This window comes from Chelonus insularis, unplaced genomic scaffold, assembly GCF_013357705.1.
Source record: "Chelonus insularis isolate UGA/USDA-ARS -01 unplaced genomic scaffold, ASM1335770v1 contig_57_pilon, whole genome shotgun sequence".
NCBI classification, from domain to species: Eukaryota; Metazoa; Arthropoda; class Insecta; order Hymenoptera; family Braconidae; genus Chelonus; species Chelonus insularis.
The window spans coordinates 631,196-654,989 of NW_023276654.1; the positions used below are offsets into that span (position 1 = coordinate 631,196).

General features: G+C 34.2%; 2 protein-coding genes across 8 annotated transcripts in view; one reads left to right on the top strand and one right to left on the bottom strand.

Annotated features, from left to right (window-relative positions):
- The window catches only part of LOC118070375 (uncharacterized), a 97,895-nt gene extending 97,671 nt beyond the window's left edge, over positions 1–224 (bottom strand). The window contains exon 1 of the mRNA XM_035088942.1: positions 208–224. The gene's annotated coding sequence lies outside the window, so the exon portion shown is untranslated. The remainder of the gene's footprint in view (positions 1–207) is intronic.
- The window catches only part of Smn (survival motor neuron), a 48,934-nt gene that overhangs the window by 16,952 nt on the left and 8,188 nt on the right, over positions 1–23,794 (top strand). For all 7 annotated transcript variants that reach the window (XR_004690758.1, XR_004690759.1, XR_004690760.1 and 4 more), the window contains 3 exons: positions 22,023–22,137; positions 22,204–22,477; positions 22,541–22,611. Coding sequence is in view for 1 of the 7 variants with exons in the window: in XM_035088953.1 (XP_034944844.1) it covers positions 22,023–22,137; positions 22,204–22,477; positions 22,541–22,611 (460 nt within the window). In the remaining 6 variants the exon portion in view is untranslated. The remainder of the gene's footprint in view (positions 1–22,022; positions 22,138–22,203; positions 22,478–22,540; positions 22,612–23,794) is intronic.

The following is a 23,794-nucleotide window of genomic DNA, read 5'->3' on the forward strand; positions in this document are numbered from 1 at the left end:
TTATTTGCATGGCTTATAACAATTGTATTTGTTATAAACAATAGAAAATGGGACCTGTGCAATATATACGAGTTGTTCCAACGTGATATTTTTTCTTTTACTGAAAAAAAGTTACCAACCATGTAACATGCATGAACATAAACTTTTTTGTTGACAATAATTAAATTTGATATAACAAATTAGAAATAGGATCCAAAGAATACAGACCCATAGAAGCCCAGGGCAATAGGATTTAATGTCGCAGTAGAACGCTCAGTACTAACTGCGACCACAGATGTCGCAGCAGTCCAAATGAGTAGGCTGCAGATGGAATGGCCAGCAGTCGTTGACCAAACGTCAACCGAACCAGTACTGAGTCAGTATGTAAATGAATGTTTGAATTTTTAGGTGATTTAGATAGCAGAAAACAATGATAACATGAATGAAAAAATTCATTAAAGAAACAACTAGGTAAACAATGAATCAGAGCCAGGTTACATATCCGAAATTCTCGAATATTTCCAATAAGCATATCGCATTTTAAATAATGCAAATTTCGAATAAATGACAATGGAACATGATTTTTTCATCGTTCATAATTGAGAATTTTTTTAATTATCAACATTGAAAGATAAAAAATGGCAAACTTATAAATATAATAAGTCTGATGTAGAATTCTGTATGTTTAAAATATCGAAAAGCCGCGAATCAAGCTTGCAGGCAATTATGAGAGCGTCCATTTTAGGGGAAAAGGTGCTTAAACCATAACTTTTCCGTTTTTCAAAATTAATTACTTTGTCAATTTTTAAGATTAAGGAATAAAAATCAGCAGGATAATACAAGATAGTATAATGTATACTTCTGTATGATTAAAATAATAAAAGCCCGCAAATCAAGCTCGCGAGCAATTATAAGAGCGTCCATTCTAGAAAAGAAGGTTCTTAAAACATAACTTTTCAATCTTTTAAAATTAATTACTTTGTCAATTATTAAGATTAAGAAATGAAAATTAGCAGAATTATGGATAACATTCTGATGTAGAATTCTGCGTAATTAAAATATCGAAAAGCCGCGAATCAAGCTCGCGGGCAATTATAAGAGCGTCCATTGTAAGGAAAAAAGTTCTTAAAACATAACGTTTCCATCTTAAAAAATTAATTACTTTGTCAATTATTAAGATTAAGGAGTAAAAATTGGCAGAATTATACAAAATAGTCTAACGTGTAATTCTGCATAATTAAAATATCGAAAGCCGCGAATCAAGTTCGCGGGCAATTATGAGAGCGTCCATTTTTAGGGAAAAAGGTGCTTAAAACATTACGTTTCCATCTTTTAAAATTAATTACTTTCTCAATTTTTAAGATTAAGGAATGAAAATTAGCAGGATAGTACAAAATAATATAATGTATAATTCTGCAAAATTAAAATATCGAAAAGCCGCGAATCAAGCTCGCGGGCAATTATAAGAGCGTCCATTTTTAGGGAAAAAGGTGCTTAAAACATTACGTTTCCATCTTTTAAAATTAATTACTTTGCCAATTATCAAGATTAAGGAGTAAAAACTGGCAGAATTATACAGAACAGTGTGATGTATTATTCTGTATAACATTATTTCAGAAATTATTATTTTTTCACATATAGAATAATAATACCAATGCTACTATGGTAGTTTATGACTTAATTGAGGTTTGGTTTAGGACGAGCGGTAATACGTTTGAGTTTATTTCCTGTTCTCGATGTGAAAATACTTTTCCAGCTTACAATTTTTTTTACTGAAAACGTTGAGCATGACATAAAATATTTTTGGTCAGTCTTTCGTCCACTGATTCGTTCACCTCTCGAACATGATGTTTTCAATATCTTTCTAAATTATTAAGATTAAGGAGTAAAAATTAGCAGGATTATACAGAATAGTCTAACGTATAATTATGCATAATTGAAATATCGAAAAGCCGCGAGTCAAGTTCGCCGGCAATTATGAGAGCGTCCATAGTTGCCCGCGAGCTTGGTTCGCGGCTTTTTATTATTTCAATCTTACAGAATTATACATTATACTATTTTGTATTATCCTGCTGATTTTTATTCCTTAATCTTTAAAATTAACAAAGTAATTGATTTTAAAAAATGGAAAAGTTATGGTTTAAGCACCTTTTCCCCTAAAATGGACGCTCTCATAATTGCCGGCGAACTTGATTCGCGGCTTTTCGATATTTCAATTATGCATAATTATACGTTAGACTATTCTGTATAATCCTGCTAATTTTCACTCCTTAATCTTAATAATTTAGAAAGTTATTGAAAACATCATGTTCGAGAGGTGAACGAATCAGTGGACGAAAGACTGACCAAAAATATTTTAGGTCATGCTCAACGTTTTCAGTAAAAAAAATTGTAAGCTGGAAAAGTATTCTCACATCGAGAACAGAAAATAAACTCAAACGTATTACCGCTCGTCCTAAACCAAACCTCAATTAAGTCATAAACTACCATAATAGCATTGGTATTATTATTCTATATGTGAAAAAATAATAATTTCTGAAATAATGTTATACAGAATAATACATCACACTGTTCTGTATAATTCTGCCAATTTTTACTCCTTAATCTTGATAATTGGCAAAGTAATTAATTTTAAAAGATGGAAACGTAATGTTTTAAGCACCTTTTCCCCTAAAAATGGACGCTCTTATAATTGCCCGCGAGCTTGATTCGCGGCTTTTCGATATTTTAATTCTGCAGAATTATACATTATACTATTTTGTATTATCCTGCTAATTTTTATTCCTTAATCTTAAAAATTAACAAAGTAATTGATTTTAAAAAATGGAAACGTAATGTTTTAAGCACCTTTTTCCCTAAAAATGGACGCTCTCATAATTGCCGGCGAACTTGATTCGCGGCTTTTCGATATTTCAATTATGCATAATTATACGTTAGACTATTCTGTATAATCCTGCTAATTTTTACTCCTTAATCTTAATAATTTAGAAAGTTATTGAAAACATCATGTTCGAGAGGTGAACGAATCAGTGGACGAAAGACTGACCAAAAATATTTTGTGTCATGCTCAACGTTTTCAGTAAAAAAAATTGTAAGCTGGAAAAGTATTCTCACATCGAGAACAGAAAATAAACTCAAACGTATTACCGCTCGTCCTAAACCAAACCTCAATTAAGTCATAAACTACCATAATAGCATTGGTATTATTATTCTATATGTGAAAAAATAATAATTTCTGAAATAATGTTATACAGAATAATACATCACACTGTTCTGTATAATTCTGCCAGTTTTTACTCCTTAATCTTGATAATTGGCAAAGTAATTAATTTTAAAAGATGGAAAAGCTATGTTTTAAGCACCTTCTTTTCTAAAATGGACGCTCTCATATTTGCCCGCGACCTTGGTTCGCGGCTTTTTATTATTTCAATCTTACAGAATTATACATTATACTATTTTGTATTATCCTGCTGATTTTTATTCCTTAATCTTAAAAATTGAGAAAGTAATTAATTTTAAAAGATGGAAAAGTTATGTTTTAAGCACCTTTTTCCCTAAAAATGGACGCTCTCATAATTGCCGGCGAACTTGATTCGCGTCTTTTCGATATTTTAAACATACAGAATTCTACATTAGACTTATATTTATAATTTTGCCATTTTTTATCTTTCAATGTTGATAATCAAAAAAATTCTCAATTATGAACGATGAAAAAATCATGTTCCATTGTCATTTATTCGAAATTTGCATTATTTAAAATGCGATATGCTTATTGGAAATATTCGAGAATTTCGGATATGTAACCTGGCTCTGATTCATCGTTTACCTAGTTGTTTCTTTAATGAATTTTTTCATTCATGTTATCATTGTTTTCTGCTATCTAAATCACCTAAAAATTCAAACATTCATTTACATACTGACTCAGTACTGGTTCGGTTGACGTTTGGTCAACGACTGCTGGCCATTCCATCTGCAGCCTACTCATTTGGACTGCTGCGACATCTGTGGTCGCAGTTAGTACTGAGCGTTCTACTGCGACATTAAATCCTATTGCCCTGGGCTTCTATGGGTCTGTATTCTTTGTAGGATCTATGCAACATACCCAAGTTTTGCGCATAGGAAATGTTATCGATTTTCGAAGAACTATGTGAAGAGATGGTTTCCGCGCCCTATATGTATACATATAGTATATGTATATATGTATATATGTATAGTATAGTATATGTATATGTATATATACATCAAATTTCCTATATAACGTACTGAAATTTCAACGACATCGGAGGGGTTTTAGCTTAACTAGATAATAACCATGTTTTTTTTTACTGGAGGAGAGTTACTAATTATGTAAGGTGAATAAAATATTAGAACTTCTTCGAATTTTTCATCGAATCGAATAATATTTTTCGGAATCTCAGAACATGGTCATAATTTTGAGAAATTCAATCAATTTCTGAAACTGATGGATGATTTATTCATTTTTTATTTCGAAGAAAGTAGAGTAAGGCTACCTTAATGAACAACTGGAAATTGTAAGTGCGCTCTCCGAGCGCTCCATTACCACACTCAAATTATGATCATGTTATATCGAAATCTTCTATACTATACTACTATACAGTGAGTGTAGAAGTACTCGTACACCTAGGGTTGTAATAAAAAAATACAAATTTGATAGATATTCTTTTAATTTATTTAATTTAGAAGATACTAATAAGTAGCTAAGGGTAGTTGTTCCTCATTGATGACAAAAATTTAAAAAAAAATCATAAGCAGCATAACAATATTTGTAGATCTACTACATAAAAAAACTGCTAATAACAAGTATTCGTACATTCATTATATTTTCAGTTAAATCGTGTTTGTTCGTTTATTCAACAGATTTTTTCGTATGCTTCGAATATCAAGTTTATTTCTAAGGGATAATATTTAGTTTTATTTACACTTGTAATATGTATAGACGCGTTTAGTAGCAAAAAAAAGACTGTAAAAGAAAAAAAACGAGTCAAGAGGAAGAGACATTAATTAAAAACTTACGTAATCAGTGCACGTCATTGAGTGAAATTGCAAAACTTGCCAATAGACCACGCTCAACTGCACAGACTATAATTGATCGATTTGGTGTTAATAAAACTATAAAAAATAAATTTAGAAGTAAACGTCCGTCAAAACATGAATTGAATTGAATTCGTTATAAACGATTAAAAACGGGATCTATGCAAGATATTCGAGTTCTTCCTACGGGAAATTTTCTTGTTTTCACTAAATAAAAATGACTACACGTGTAACATTAATGGAAAGTAGCCTCTTTTTTTATAACAATTAAATCGTTGTAAAGGAGCAGAAATTAAATATGACGATAGAATTAGCATTTTTACCGTTCTTAATCAAAGCCTATAAAATCATTAACTTTTTCAATACTATCACAGCGCAATGCGAATTAAAATGAGCTAATTTATATTATGAAATTACTATTCAAAACATTATCGATTAATCTTTCTTGATGGAACGTAATTCTACATATTATGCGGACGAAGTCGCAGGAATCTGCTAGTAAAATAAGAAAACAAGTGATAAATTTGTGTATATTAGTGAAAAACAGTAAAAATTTTAATGTACGATTTAATTTATGCTCACCTAGAAAAAAATATTAGTCTTATGTCTTAGGCCTGCAGGTTCCCTAGGTTCCCAAAAATTTCAGGTGATCATTCACAGCATTGTATTCTTTTCATTCTTGACAAGTGGCGCAGCAATGGTCTTTGAAAAGCATGGAATAGTTTTCGTATTTGACGACAGTGTGTACACTCGGCTTCATTAATGCCTGGTGGATTCTTGGAGAGCAATTACTGACCGCAAGTTTTATTCTTTTTCACATCTAGAATTTTTTTAACTTCAGCTAAACTGGAAAAAGTATAAAAAATTACGATAACATTGTAATGTTTCAACAAATTAGGTGAATAAAAGGAAATGAATGAATATATTATTATAATGATAACATCAAAATTACGATCTGAGAGATTATAATTTATTAAATTAAATAAAAGAAAAAGTGATTTGTCATTAATAAGATTGGAGCACAAATATGCGTGGTACAAAATAATTGCTCCTTTTTGTAGAATTATCATTAATTTGTATATATGTAATGGTCTTTGTTACCGTCTGAGCGACTGGTGGAGGCCATGCTTTCGTGTAGATCTAGGTGTGATGATATTCCAATCCAACTAGGTCCACTCTAATATCAGGATAGACAAGACGGTGCAGTTTGTAGAATGGACAACAGCCGGAGTGTTCAGCGTGGTAGCAGGAAACCAAGGGAGTGAAGGTACGCCACTTGGGTTCGAAATGACCAAGCGGTGTCCCCCTACTCTAATGACAATCAAAGGCGTCACCCCCTAGTAATTAGGGCGCTGAATTTTAAATAGGTCGTAGACCTTAAGCACATTATATCCATCCCCCTTTAACTGAGCGTTGGCGAAGTCAAACATCTTCCAGTCTCACCAGTCGACAGATAATGGTATAGCATGTTAACATGACCACAGAATTGAGAATTTAACATCAGATCGCACATCAGATTACATGAGCGTAGTTTCACACATATCCATCAAACTCAATTATATTATAATAATAATATTAATTAATAACACAATTAGTATCATAGTATACTTTGTCATTCATATCATAGTAACATATTAATGATCATCTTCTCTCAGACCCCTTAAAACATATTGATAACAAAATCCAAGTTACATTCACTAGTCTTCATATTAATAATTACTGATGTCCCATTAAACACTCGTACATCATACCTTAACATCATTACGAATTAACATACATTAATATCATTTTTTACATAGTTTGTATATTTCTGCGACTATATTAATACTGAGTTGAAGCGTATCGGGCTCGAAGCTTCAGGATGACAAATAAGCAGCTACAATGACAATAACTAAATCATTGACAGTACTTTCTTAGGCTTGTTCTATTATATGTTCCAATGATTCGATCACAGACTTTAAGAGTGTAGGTGTTTGGACCATGCTTTTGACTAATTGAATGAGGACCCTCAAACAGGTGGTCTCTCTGTGGGCTGTGTTGAATATTTCGTCCTTTGACATGAATCACATTGGCCAACTACCCTTTTTACATCCTTGACCATTGTTTTCCAGTAGAAATAACGACGAAGATGACATAGTGTTTTATACATTCCAGTATGACCCATACATGAATGTTTATAATTGATAACGACTTCTCTAAGATTTTTGGGAATTAGTAAGCATCAATGGATGTCATTGGTGGGACGATAGAACCCAAGATTATTATGTTGCTGTATACGCTCACTCGAACCTTGAGACTCTAAAAAATCCTACAAGATCATTATCATCAGTTTGTGGACGACTCAGATCTTTTAATGCTCTTTTAGATTGTGGTTCTAACTCCAATAAATTAATTACTACTAACACGTCATCAACATAGAAGAAATTACGATCTCTCTAGGTTGATTAACGACAAATTTTCCGTAAAGATTTCTACTCAAAAAATCAGCTACTGTATTGTCTTTACCTTTACAATACTCTATGTCAAAATCATACTCTTGTAATATTGAACTCCATCCAATCAATCGAGCTGTATGAAACGGCGTGGTATGAAGAAACGTTAACGCTTTATGATCCGTCATGACAATAAACTTTCGCCCTATTAGGTATACTCTAAACTCATATAACCCATAGACAATGGCTAAAAGCTCCTTTTCAGTGGTAGTGTAACTGATCTCAGCTGTTATCAAACATCGACTGACCCTAGATATGATACACGGACCAGTATCCAAAAGTTGATACAGAATTGCACTAATGCCAGCATCTGATGCATCTGTCTGTACTATTAATTTTTTACTTAGATCATGAAAACATAATTGTGTAACACTACGTAAATTATTCTTCAAATCATCATATGCTTTAGCATGTTTGTCAGTCCAATTCCACGGACTTCCTTCTTTTAATAATTCTCTAAATGGTTCAATATAATTGGCATAACTGATAGTGAACTGTCTATAATAATTGCACATGCCTAAAAACTTTGCAGTTGTTCTTTATTTTTTGGTGGTTCAAAATCTTTAATTACTCGTAATCGAGTTGGTTCAGGCTGAATGCCCTTTTTATTGATAATAAATCCTAACAAAATAACGCTCTATCTAATCTTTACGTAAAATTATGTCTTGAGAAACATCCAAACACTTCTTCTAGATGCATCAGATGCTCATTAAATGAATTGAATCTAATGAACATATCATCTACATAACACCTCAAGAATTTATGAATGTTAGGTCCAATAGCAAGACTTAAAGCTCGAATAAACCCACTCATGAACTCTTTAGCTAACGAGTCTTGAATTATTTCTTGAATTGCAGGTGGACATTCATTATCATTTTCAATTATTTCATTTGAAAAATGAGCATCGAGACAAAGTCTTATAGCTCCATTCTTTTTTATTACAACTCGTATTGAACTACAATACGGACTTAAAGACCGTTCAATAATATTTTGTTTTAACATATGCTGGATTTCTTTTCTGACTGCCTCCCTAATTGCAAAAGGTATATAGGGCAATAGGGTATGACCTTTTTATAAAACTTTTGAAGCTGATAGGTATGATCTTATGCTGATAAATATTCGTACAATCAAGTTTGTCTGAAAACAATGAGCGATAATTTTTAACTAAATTTACCAATTTATTGATCTGATATTCATCAAGCCCCGTTAGCTTACTTGCGAGGTCATGCAGCGACTGATGAAATGACGGAGACCCACTTTTACCCAAGTGAGACCGATTATCTATATCATTTTCAACAAAGCAAATATCTACCTTATGACTGTTCTCATTCTTACTATTTCTTGATACATCCCCCACTTCAAGACCTATCATTCTACTTCCTTTCGGTGAACCGATATGATTTTCATTGTCACTTTTCTCTAAGTTGTTTACTTCAAATTGCAATATTTTATCAAATTGTAATGAATGAAGACCATTAGTCCCACTACCGGCGCGAGCCCCATCATCACCCATGTTCTGCATGCCGAACAGCACTTGACTTCTATCAAGAATTTGATTCCTTAATTCGACACACTCAGTCAAATCCAACTGAGAAAGTAATACGTGAATTGGGAAGGTTTTTCAGAGCATACTGCAATGACCAACATACTCGTTGGGCAAAGCCAGAGAAGAGAGACCAGTATAGAAGTCCAATGCTGTGTTAGAAATCCGGAAGAAGTTTCGGTCAACATGTCGGTAATCTCAGGTCACAACATGAAAGTTTCTGTGAACCCATCGAGCGATAGCTCTGCAACGGTTTATTTCAGCCGCGCCCCTTAATCTAAGAGAGAAAAGAGATAAGATTTGTGTTCTCTTTCACTCTCATTACAAGAATCCTAGGCCAGTTTATTTTCAAGCACAAATTTTTAAATAGAAAAGGTCCAGCACTGTTCGCGCTATAAAATTAATTTGATATTCTTGTAACAGCTCAGAGGTATCACACTCGACTACCGACACGTAGGTTTTGTGGTCAAGCTTATCAATGTGATTTTTTTTTATTTAATTAATTGTAATAATGAATTTTTTTAGGACAAATTTTATACGCAATCACATCAAAGGAGAGTAAGAAATGATGTACGACCGAAGCAATTTTTTTATGACAAATAACGATGATTATAAGGAAAAAAAGAGAGAATTTAATTATGTATGATAATAATGAGTCAAAGGCTTCGATAATGATATTTATAATATAAATAATTTATTTTTAAAAAAATAATATTTAATAATATAACAAAATTTTTTTAAAGAATATACTTTTTTAAAGAATATTGGGACTGCTCGAAAGGCCTGGAACTTGGTACCTGAAGAGAGTTTTTTAAAAAATTTTCTTGGGCAATAAAACCTCTATTGTCCTAGCAGCCTTAATCTCACAAACAGTAGGGAGTTTCGAAGTCCTATCTATCGCAGTAGATAAAAATGAGACAAATAACAAAATAATCTTTCCTATGAGTTCCGTAGGGCAGAGCCGGGCAAACTCGGCTCTTTTGACTCCCAAGTGCTCCCCAGGTATATTCAGGAGCTCTTTATTGCTCCTGCGCGTGCAAGTGAGAAAAAAATTATATTTCTCTCCTTTTCTTTTCCCTTCCATACCGGAGATCCCCACCATTCCGCCCAGAAGTCTCCTTCCTTCCGTAGGCAAGCGAAGCCCTACTCGCACTCTAAATGGGACTTATAAAAATTTCCTCATCGTGACGATATAGGTCAAGGGCAGCGCGCTAGCCTACGGGTCCTATGGTTTTGGGTTCGAATCCTACTAAGTTTATCACTTTTTAGAATTTTTTTTAATTGTTTATTTTTATTTGGCACAAGTAATATCACTCAATTGAAAAAAATTTAAAAAGCGAAAAAAAAAAAATAAACCTAGTAGGATTCGAACCCAAAACCATAGGATCCGTAGGCTAGCGCGCTGCCCTTGAGCTATATCGTCACGATGAGGAAATTTTTATAAGTCCCATTTAGAGTGCGAGTAGGGCTTCGCTTGCCTACGGAAGGAAGGAGACTTCTGGGCGGAATGGTGGGGATCTCCGGTATGGAAGGGAAAAGAAAAGGAGAGAAACATGGGTCGTGTTTCTCACTCACTTGCACCCATTGGTGGGTACGGTAACCCAAGGATTACTGCAGATAGCGGTTCCCATGGAGTCAAACTTTGCCTGGCTCTGCCGTAGGGACAGCCTACCCCACTTAAGACTTTAAATATGATTTTATCTTCATTTGAAATAAATGGGTCGGTAGCCTAGGGATTAAATCTCTGCTTATATATCCTTTGGTGACTGGTTCGAATCTCAGCAGTAACTTTTTCTTTTTTTTTAATTCATTAATTAAATAATATTTATTTTACTATTTTGTTTTGTAAAAATACTAGTCCCTTTTTTTTATCTGGGTAATGGATAGAAATGCAAAAGTTTTTTTATCATTTTCTAATTAATTTTAATAACAACAATGGACAACTAATAAATGTATGACCGAATGACATGGTGAAATATCTACATAAGGCTTGTACTAAGTAATACCAGAATTTAAAAATATAGTATATATATTTATAAGTTGTTAATTGTTGTTAATAAAATTGAGTAAAAAGTAATTTTAAAAATTTGGGATTTTCATCCATTACCCAGAAAAAAAGGGTACTAGTATTGCTACAAAAAAAAATGTAATAAATTTTATTTAATTAATGAATAAAAAAAAATGCAACTGGCGAGATTCGAACCAGTCACCGAATAATTCGTAGACAGAGAATTTACCCCTGAGCTATCGTTCTATTCAGTCTGGTGAGAAACGCCTCCTTGTCAACTACTGTTCATTATCGGATCCTCGATTAAGTGTAAATAAGTGATTTGGAGCCCGCCGGGCTTCACTTAAACATTATAAGACGCAATCAGCAACATCAGTTAATACCGGGCGATCTGGAAAGACGAGTTATTTTACAATAACTAAGCATAGAAAGCTAATTCCACATACTAATCCTAGGACAGCCATTGCACCCGCAAGGCTGTCCCTGACGATGGTCCCAACGGCCAAAAATCATCAAGGAGAAAGCTCAGGTGAGGACGCAACCGCAAGGCTTAGAACTAACAAAGTTTTAAAGGAACTCAACAAGGATTTTAATATAAACACTTTTAAAAAAATATTTGACACTACGAAAAGGTATGCCCCAAATGTTAATGCTAAACGAAGCAGTAGCAGAGCATCCATTAACGAATCACCGGACGAGGATGGGTTCATTAACCCTAAAAAGACCGCCAAAATCTCCAACGATTTTCGGAGCGACACCCAGACAAACACATCTACCAATAACATATTTGAACCTCTCACAATTATGGATTGTGAGAACACGACTCCCAGCAATGCCTCGGACACTCTAGGGACCGCCAAAATAAAAATTCCACCTGTGTATGTGGCAGAGCAATCCATCAAAAGTACATCGGAGCTGCTACTGAATAAGGAAATAGCCAAAGGAGAATTCATCTTAAGACAGGTGGACGATCACCTGATCTGTGTTAGTGCAATAAACATCCAAACTTTTGACAAAATAATTGATATACTTAAAGTTAACTCAATCAAGTTTCATACATTTACTCCAAAACACCGGAAGCCCAAAGTATTGGTCCTGAAAGGGGTAAGAGGAGGATATGATGAATCAGAAGTAAAGGCGGAACTGGAAAGCCTAAGTATGGCCAACATAACAGTCACCAAAGTAACTAAACTAAAGTTTAGCAAAGGCAAAGAGGAATTACACCACTTTCTAGTACACCTGGACAACTCCAGCACCCCAGACGAGCTATTTAAATGCAAATATCTTCTCAGCCAAAAGATCAAATGGGAAAGACTAAGGAAACGTAAAATCTTTCAATGCAAGAACTGTCAAGACATAGGACACGCAAGCGCTAACTGTAGCAGGGGATACAAGTGCGTTAAATGCGCGCAGCCACATGGTCCCGGGAAGTGCGATATTACCGACAAGGGAAACAAGGAGCTTCTCCTTTGTGCCAGCTGTGGCGAAAGAGGGCATCCTGCTTCATACAGAGGCTGTTCCTTTCTCAAAATGGCAATGCTTAAGAACTAAAAGTCAAAAACAACACAACACTGCAGATAAAATTAAATTAAATAAAATTTATAAGGCTGTAAACCCGAATTATTCATTCGCTAACGCTGCCCAGCACCATCACCAAGCACAGCGTGGAGAGAGGAATATCGAAGACCAACCTATAAAACCCCAGGTTCATTCCAATCACATACAGAGAAGTAACATAACCCCTCTTACTAACTCTAATAATTTCTACGTGGAACTAGAAATTACGTTAACACAATTCAAAGAAGCTCTTATGAGGAAAATCAAAACACATCTAGAGAAAATAGAAAATAGAATCTCGGTTAATTCAATTAGAATAGATCAAATATGCTCACAATTTACATACGAGTAGAAATGGCTGCTAATAAATTTAATCTTAACAATACGCTAAGGTTTTTATCCATAAATGTGAATTCTATTAGCTCTGCGAAACGAAGATATGATCTACACAAATGCATTAACCAGAATGACATTGACATCGCTTTAATTACAGAAACCAAGCTGAACGAGAAGAATATAGTACAATTTGACAGGCACGTCATCATAAGGAGAGACAGGCCTAACTCTAAGAGAGGTGGAGGAACAGCAATCATCATCCATAAATGCATTAAGCATACTGTGATAACCTATCCTAACCCTGACAATTTCAAGGTGATCGAATATACCTGCATCAAGGTGGGAATGAAAAATAATTACTCTCTATACTGCTTTAGCCTCTATGCTAATCACTCTGACAGCCAGCTATTTGTTAAAGAACTCGAACAACTATTTATTAATCATAAGTTGATGGAGGATAATAACTATTATATTATTGCAGGCGACTTTAACGCCAGGAACATATGCTGGGGTGACTCTATTACCAACGATAGAGGCAGGCAGCTTAAAAAATGGGAAAACGACTTTGCAATTCAGTTTAAAAGTAAAATATACCCACCTGCAAGCGCCACATTCAACAAATCTGGTTCATACTTAGATTACTGCATAGCTGACAACAGGATTAAGTTCCTAAACACGTCTAATGATAAAGCAACTGTCTTAGCGTACGACAGTGACCATAATGCTCTACTTCTCTGTCTGGATACCAATTCTCTCGGTGATGGCGTCATGGTAAACGACGATCAACCTAGTACGTACAACTATAAGAGAGCCAATTGGAACAAGTTCCAAAAATACCTGGACAAACAATTAAAAGAAAGCGACGTAGTAGCAACTAATAGAAATTTATCACTAATAGAAATCGATGATCATATCTTAAAACTAGAGAAACTAATCTTAGCAGCCATCGACAAAATAATCCCTAAGATAGACTGGTCGAAGTGGAAATACTACGAAAAATATGAAAGCAAGCTTATCAAGAAATTGCACACATATAAATCTTTTTTAGTCACTAGACTACACTGCATTAAGTACAAAAGCACAGTTACACACAGCAGACAGGAAGCCATCAGGATCAAAAGCACTATCAAATTAATTAACAGAAAACTAGCTAAGGAGTTCAAAAGCACCATTACAGCTTACTGGAGTACCCTGATTCGAAGCATCGATTACAGGAACTCTCACCAATTCTTTCCAATGGTCAACAGACTTTTGAGACCTAGAAAATCTTCTCAATTAAACAACTTTAAGATAAAAATTGAAGACGACAATCCCTTCAGCGTGGAACTAAGTAAAGTATATTCACAATTAGTGGACAATAATGAAATCACTGTCACCGACCCACTTTTAAAGCTCGAGGTCATCGGGAAATATCTTGAAACCATAAACTCACCTAGATATACCAACTGGAACACTGATACTAAAGCTACAGCTGATCGAACGGCCCAGGAGCTAGCTGACATCAAAAACAAATTTAGAAGCCGCAAACAAACCTTCACTGATTTTTCTGAAGACAACCCGGCTCATAAACCTAGTCGCCACGTCGTAACTGAGGGTGAACCTAAATTCCTTTTCTCAGATATTGAAGTGGCCACCATCATTAAACATCTTAAAAATAAAACCTCTTCAAGACTGGATAATATCCTGGCCATAGTCATCAAACACTTACCAGAGAGATATATCAAGGAGTACACCATAATCTTCAATAACGCCATCAATCGGGCTTATTACCCAAACCGCTGGAAAATGGCTAAAGTCTTACCAATCTTGAAGAAAGGAAAAGACCCTTACATACCACAAAGCTACAGGCCAATCAGCCTGACAATGAATTTCAGCAAAATCTACGAGAAGCTCATTAAAGAGACCATGAATAACCACCTAAGCAAGAAGGGCATTATACCACCTAACCAGTTTGGGTTCAAAACTGGCCATTCCACCACACACGCCATACACAAGTTCTCCTCTGATATAAACAACTATTTACACAAGGGACTCACAATCGGCGCAGTTCTTCTTGATCTTGAAAAGGCGTTCGACTCCGTTTGGAGGAACGGCCTCATACACAAGTTACATGAATACAAATTCCCTATAGGATTAATATTGCTAATACTAGATATGATCCAAGACAAAACTTTCAAGACCTGGGGCGGATCCGGATACTCTAATACTGTTTTCAAGATCACAGAGGGACTGCAACAAGGCACAGTCACCTCACCAATTCTGTTTAACATCTTTAATAGCGAAGTTATCAACCTGTTTGGTCTCAACTCCGAAGAGAATCTTCACTCGATCGCCTACGCGGATGACCTTGTGATTTACAAAGCAAATACAGAAGTGAGCAACATATCCTCATCCCTTCAGAGAGTAGTCAATGAAATAAATCTATATTACAAAAGTTGGAATTTGAAGATCAATCCGACCAAAAGCGAAGTTATCTTTTTCAGAAGACCAGTTAAGAAAGTCAAATATTCGACAACAAAAAAAATCAAAAAAGTTATAATCACGGCTACTGACATCCACAGCAATCAGGTTCACGAGATCCCAGCTAAGGCCGTGGTAAAATATCTTGGTGTGCAACTTGACTATCTATTCAGACTAACGAAACATCAGGACACCCAGCTACAGAAGGCCATCAAGGCTTTTAAGTCAAATGGGAGAATTTTCTACAATAAAAATTTGGAAGACAGAGCCAAAATCATTTGTTACATGCTGCTAGTCCGACCGCTTCTCACCTACGCTTCACCGGTGCTCTGGAACACTGGGTCAACAATTATGGAGAAAATGAAAAGGTTTGAAAGGCTTTGCTTTAGAACCTGCTTAAGGGCTCATAGAACTAGTAGCTCTAGCTACCGTAAAAGAACGAGTAACTCGTACATCTACAACAAGACTGGTATCCCCAGGGTGGACTGTTTTATGCTTACACTCACCAAGAAATATTTCAGTAACCTCTCCAAGGTCAAGAATACCCTACTGGATAAAATTAAAGACCCTGATGACCAGTTAATTATAGAGCAAATCGCCTCTGGTTATATTCCACCGGAAGGGTTCAAAACCTGTGATAATATGGGGATAATCCAAGATGAGACGAACTTACCAATAATCTACCATGTGAAACGTCACTCAGCCAATAAAAGCATTGACCCAAATTTGACGTTAAACAAAAATAATTTAAGTTTTTCTACAGAGCTACCTAAAAGGGACTTAGACGATCTCTCCAGAGCATCGAAAGAATACACTTGGCTCACACCAAATGCCAAACATCTAGACGAGATCAGAAGGCGTGCCAGGCTGAAAGGAAGGAAGGGACGAGATGTTCAGTGATAGTGCGAGCTCCAGTGCCTACCCAGTGACAAATTATTTTTCACGTTATCTACGGGATTGGCCCACTCTAGAGACTTTACTCATTCACGGGTGTACTTTAGTGCAATTGTAAATAGTCCTACCCCACCTCTTCCCTTCCTTATTTTCCTGACACCCTTCCCCTCCCCCTTATCTAGTCATATGTAGCTATAAAGTTTAAAAAATAATTGATGAGGATGTTTTTTTTGTAATCATTTTTTTATCCTCAATTAACAACTTAGATACTGTTCGGCGTAACTTCAATTGAAGGCCATTGTTAGAAATGTTATATTGATTACTATAAGTCAAACTATTGACCGTTAGTGGATATTACGGAGTCCTAACTGCTGTTTAGCTTGTAATACTATATTTTCTATAATGACATAGTATTTTCTTAAGATGGTTTTATACAAATGTATTATTGTGTTTTGATAAATAAACTTCTCTTTTCAGCTATCGTTCTATTCACTGGAATGGAAAGTAAAGTAATATTTAAAGTCTTAAGTGAGGTGGGCTTGCCCTACGGAACACAGAGGAAACACTATTTTTTTATTTGTCTCATTTCTATCTACTCAGTAGATTCTACTTACTGTGATAGATAGGACTTCAAGAAGTCCTGTTTGTGGGATTAAGGCTGTTGGGACAATAGGGGTTTTATTGCCCGAGAAAAATTTTTAAAAAACTATATTTTTTTCGCTTCCTACTACCCGAGAACGAAACTAAGCTCCGCCCTTCACTTCAGCTCGGCGAGATGCCGGGTTGACGTGCCATCTTGCGGTCATTTATATAAACGCTGACTACATTTCTTAGCTCCTATAAAGACTGAACTTCTATACTGGTTTCTCTTCTCTGGCAAAGCATATCAAAATGATCGAGAAAACATTCAAAATATGATGTTTCAGTACACTCGGCTTCATTAATGCCTGGTGTATCCTTGGAGAGCAATTGCCGACCGCGGGTATAATTTTTTTACATTGAGTTTCTAATCTAGAACTTTTAAGGCTTGTGCTGAACTCAAAAAACTTTAAAATTTGTGATTACATTCCAAATATGATGTTTTAGCATGTAAAATATTTTTTTTTTCACTTGTCGAGAATGAAAAGAATACGATGCTGCGAATGATCACCTGAAATTTTTCTCGCAAAACTGTGTTTTATTTATTTGATTTCTTAGTTACAAAATATTTTTTTAAATATTCCGAATAATAGTATGTACATCGGAAAACAACGATTTACAGTATAGGTACAGTGGTTATTGTGAAATAAATCATTTTCTCGTTGACGGCTGATGACAGCGGTATCCGCCATGACACCTCCAAAATCTAGTGAAAAATGAGTGCATATCTTCATCTTCATTTTCAATTATGATAAAGTAATTAATGTTAATATATCGTTGTTTTCCGATGTGAAGAATAAAATAAGCTTTCGATTGAGTCCTAAATTAACTAAATTTATCCATTTTTGACGCCGTCGTTTGTAGAGAAATATTTGCTAAGAACTTTCTAGGGGGAAATGTATCTACAGCCCAGCCTTAAGAAGGTTATATGCTACGATTTGTTTATATTAATTGTTTATAACGATTCAATTTGTTGTAAACAATTAAAAATGGAATCTATGTGATATATTTGAATTTATTCTGTTGAAATGATAATCTTACAGTTTTTAATAAGACTGTACTGGTAGGTGACAGAGGGAGAAGCAAAGGGCTCTCTGTCTTATGTTAGTCAGTTTCCGTCAAGACAGTTGTAATTGCCCTGTTGATAAGCTATCTAATACGTATTATAATAAATGTAATAGTGACTAGGAAACTGTGCAGATTATTTACTGCACCATTCTCCTCCATCCCACACTTATTTCATTAGGGTTATGGGCCCAGAGTCGCAAGTGAGTAAATTAAGAAAAAAAAAATAAGTGTGGAAGAAAGTGGTGAGGATCAGGAAAAGGATGAACTCTAGAGAAAGATATTATAATATTACGGCCTTTGCCGGGAGAAGTTTTAGTGCTTGGGCGTTTCGAATTAAAAGTATCCTCAAAGTTCTCAGAATATATTGAGTTGTAGAAACCAAAGCAGATTGCAGCGTCAAAAAACGGTATGAGCCTTGAAGCAATTAAAATAGGAAATTAGAAAGTGTGTTGTAAGATAGGAAAAAGAAAACAATCGTGCAGATTAACAAATGTGTATTATATTATTATATCCGTCCCAAAAATCATTATTGAAAACCATGATGAAAAGAGCGACGAACATGAACAAATAAATACTCCTGTTTCAGGAAGAGCTAGAAGGCAGACTCGAAAACCTCATTGGCAAAAAGATTATGTCATGGATCTAAGTAATGAAGATAAGAATGCATTGTATGCTTTACTTGAAAGTTGGGATGATGTACCAAAATTATTAAATGAGATAGAAGAACGACCAGACCGAGCAGCATGGAGAAAAGCTGTTGAGGAGGAAATCTATTGAAAAATTATTGAACTGTAGATGCATGTTTGCAATGAAAGAAATAAATAGTAAAAGAGTATGCAAAGCCAGGTTAGTTGTGAGAGAATTTCAACAAGAAAACAATTTGAGTGAAGTGTATTCTCCGGTATTAAGACTGCAGACCTTGAGAGTGTTGTTATCAATAGCGTGTTATAGAGACTATCAAATACATCAAATGGACGTAAAAGGTACATTCTTATATAGGAAAATTGATGATCAGATATATTTGAAACCACCGGAAGGTGCTGTTGTGAAATCAGGTTATGTATTAAAATTAAATAAGTCGTTGTATGGCTTAAGAAAATCGCTAAAGTATTGGTATGAATGCTTTAATGATACTATTGCAAAATATGGGTTTGTCAGATCTAATAACGATTGTTGTATGTATAAGAAGGATGAATGATATTTACTATTGTATGTCGATGATTTATTAATTGTAGGGAAAAATAATACAGAGATGTTAGAGGTAAAAATTCTCCTCCATCCCACACTTATTTTATCATTTTCAATGCGTAATTCTTTGTTTTACTAAAATCAAGTCACGAATTACATTAAATGCATAGAAACCTACTCCTTTTGTTTATAACTAATTGAATTTGTTATAAACAATAAAGAATGGAATTTTCGCTATATGTTATATAGCAATGTATATCTTAATCATTTCATTTAATCTAGGAAATTACTAATTAAATCTGAGACAATGAGTCCACCAGTCTAGCTGTTGCCACCTATACCTGATGTCTCATAGCCCAGAATTTGCCCACTCACGAATTGAACTATTAATTTGTAAATTTTTTTATGCCCGTAATGCGCCAGGAAGTCTTATACCAGACTTCCACTGGTTAATGGTACGTGAAATAAGTCAAGTAATTAACTGGCCTGCAAGCAGGACCTCTAGTTTATTTATAATAATAATTACAATTATTGAATTTGAGTTCGCAAACTGTCGCGACTCTATTGCAGGTTACTAAAGAATCATACGCGGAACGTTCCAACGCCACACCACATACGATTACAAAATTAATTGACTTATTATAATTGACAGTAACAATTAAATTGAGCGTTATACTTAAAAGATGCTCTAACGTAAATCTCTCAGGGAGTATTTATGTTGGTCGTTATCCGTTGTTTACAATTTATTGAGTCTGCCGTACACACGATAACAATGCGTGACCTTAGCCAGCAACGGTTTCTCGAACCTTCGAGTCTTTTGTTAAGTTGTGAGTTTAAGGCGTTAGTTACTGGAGAACAACGTAAGGTATAGAGTAAATGACTAGAAGATAAGAAGATAGTCGAAATGACACGAAATGCATGCAAGAATTATTAAGATGTAGATCGGGCTCACGCTTGTTGCGTCGTATCCGCCTCGTCGAATTCTCCGAATGGACGACGATAGCTTCTGCCGGTCTTTCTTGTTCCTCCAGACATCTGGTTTGCTCTCGCCCGAGATTTCTTGACAATGGGTCACAACTGAACTATTCTTCTTGCCAATGTTCACAACTGAACTATTCTTCTTGTAGTAATTCACCAACTTCAGTAACTTGATTGCGATGAGGCACTCTTACTTTTATTGTTACTTCTCGAGTGTCTCGCAGCTTGTTCTCTTGCTGCCGCACGATCTCCGTGTATCCCTACTAATCAATAATTTAGGGCAGTGGGGCCACTGCACGTTCCCTAATTGGGTCATCTGTTTTGAGGGATGTCTTAATTCACGCCGTCGCCCGACGGCACCCGATGTTAATCGATTGCCCATTGCGAGCATTGACAGGCTGAGCACGAGATCGCTACAATCCTCGTCTCAAATCATTTCTATTCAATCATTGATACTCTTATCAATCATTTTTTCAGAATTTTAATTAATTTGGTTCCATTCCCAAGTCAAAATTTGAACAATTCTGACTACTTGTTTTATTTCAGCTACAGCTTAGTTTCAGCATATAATATTTGACTTTGTTATAAAAAAGAGATTCATGCAACTGATTCGAATATTTTCAACGGGATATTATTTCCTTTACTAGAACAAAAATTACGTGCCATGTAACATAGATTAATATTAACTTTATTTGTTTACAATGACTAAATTTGTTTAAAATAATCGAAAATGGGATGTATAGAAGCAATTTGAATTCTTTTAACGGAATATCTGTTCTTTCATTAAAAAAAGTTACTAATCATGTAACATGGGTGGAAATTTTTCAGCAAAAGAAAAAATTTCCCGTGAAAAGAGTTTAAATATATTGAAAAGATCACGTTTTTTATTGTTTATAACAAATTCAGTTGTTATAAACAATTGACATAAACAAAAAGTAGGCTATAACCTTTCTCACAATGCCCTCTACATGTTTGCCAAATTTTGTCAAAATCACATCAGCCGCTCTGGAAATTACTCTGAACAGATTAACAGACAGACAGTCAGGCACTAGAAATTCTCATAGTAGTATATAGATGATTAAAGATATTGCAATTTCAATGTGCATAACCTCAACGGACTGTGATTTAAACAGAATAAAGGCACGGTGGTGTCTTCGTCACCAGCATTCAAACTTAACTCACAAGACACTACTAAAGTAAACATGTCACCTGATAATCATAAGATCTGAATTCTGGATCTTAAGAGTGGACTTTCAGTTTTCCCTGAATGAATCCCATGGAGTCGATAAATAACTAATTTATCAGCTAATTTGTAATCATATCCATTGATTTTGGTGTCAAAATAAAGCTTAATCCATGTAGGATATTGGTATTGAGCATTTTACGTTATGAACTACTATTTTAATAAAATTTAATTAAAAAGTGAACTGTCATCAAAATAGTACCAGATTTTTTATGCTTCATGGTCATCAAGAGAAAATTATTAATCTTCGTTTTATGACATAACAATCACATGAAATTTAATTATTATGTGATGTACATAATTATTGCTTTTCCGCTAGGTAACAGATACATTGGGATAAAGTATTTAATTATTAAACATTGGAAGTCTTGACAATTGAATAGTCAAAGTTGAATGATAGGTATCTCCATGAATATTTAGATAACACTGTTGATCAATTCAATAGAGTAAGATTGAAAACGTTCGAGTGATATCATTCTCAATCAATATTTATCAATTTTTGTAGATAAATGATTCATTTTGTTCTGTATACTATCTAAAAGTAATTAAATTAATATATACTTATTCATATTATCTATTTTACAGAAATGGGTTGTTGGGTCTCATTGCCGAGCCGTCTATTCGTTGGATGGTAGAATGTATGAAGCAATCATCATAAAAATATTCCATGATATTGATAAATGTCTTGTCAAGTTCGTCGGTAATATATTCAAATGTTTATATTTATAAGATAAATGTGATGATATATAAAAAAACGTTATTTCAGGTTATGGAAACATAGAGAAAGTAGAACTTTCATCTTTATATACTTCAAGAGACATAAAAAGTTCTTTAGAGCAACACGTAACTTCTGTTTCTTCGACTGATATTTCTAAGCAACATAATGCGAACAAACAAAATAATAATGATCGCGCTGGAAACAGACATTCAACGAATGATGATATCCATTCGTATTATAAGTCTTTTTCATCAAATTTATCGGCTACTTCTGAATTTGAAATGCCGACAGCGCCACCACTTCCACCTCAAATATTGACACAGTAATAGATTAATAAATCTTATTTCACATGAAATAATTATTAATTTTCAATCTTTTGTTTCAGACTTCCTATTAATAGTTCTGATGCGCTTTCCAGTATGCTAATGTCTTGGTATATCAGTGGTTTTCACACAGGTTAGTTTAAAAGAAGTTTTTAGTTACATATAAGTTAAATTTTTCTATGCACTTCAATGAGAACTTCGGAAGTCAAAATATGAAAGCTGATTTAGACTCTTTTTTGAATATCGGAAAATGCTAACAAAATAAACCTGATTAAACAATCCTATTGGAAGAAAAAAGTTCAATAGGAAAATTGCATCGGAAATTTTCTATTGAATCCTATGGAAAAAATTTTTTCCTATGGAAATTGCCTGAATGCTATTCAATTATCCTATTGGGAAACGCTAAATTCTCTTCAGTCATCCCATTGAGGTACGCTAAATCTTATGAGAATATTGTTCTCTCAGAATTTCCTAGATAAGACTTAAGCATCCCATTCGATCCTTCAACAGAATTTTAGTGAATTTAATAGGACTTTTAAGATTACAATCACCTGATTAAAAAGAGGCAATTCCTTTTCGATGCTTTGATAGAATTTGATAGAATTCGATGGGAATATTGTTGTCTTAGAATTTCATATTAAATCAAGGGTAAACCTATTGAACGTTTTAATAGAATCTTATTACAACAAAAAAAAAATAAGTTTACCCAAGAAAAAGTTTATAACTTACTCTCGAGGTTTTTTATCTATACGGATTTGTTGTTTAAATGTACACTTCAAATGAAATTTATTAGAAACTTTGTCTGAACAAATCCTGCTGATGGTGAGATTCGTCCTAGCATCCTAGGGTCCACAGTCCAATACGTTGCCGACTGAGCTACTCTAAAATATGGAGACATGAATTTAGCCTAATCGTTTTAAGTTAAAAATTTGAAATAACTTAAACGTTAATCAAGTTTGCTTCCTAGTAATTATTTTAAAGCAGAAAGAGAATAATTGTCATTTGTAAAGATATAACAGGTCAAATGTAACTTACAAATTATATCTTTATCTCAATGTCCCACGATAGAATTTCATATTATTTTAATGGAAACAATAACTGTAGAAAATTAATCGATTCAAAAGGAAAACACGACTTGTAAAATGTTTTCTTGTTTTAACATTTCTTAATAGAATTTGATGTTTTTCAGTAGAACTAATTTCTATTTGTTTCTTGTCACGTCATGTGGCACTACTCACCTACACGTTTTTGAATTCAAAATGTATAATTAAGAAATATATTTAAATTTTATTATTAATCATTTTAAGAGATATTTC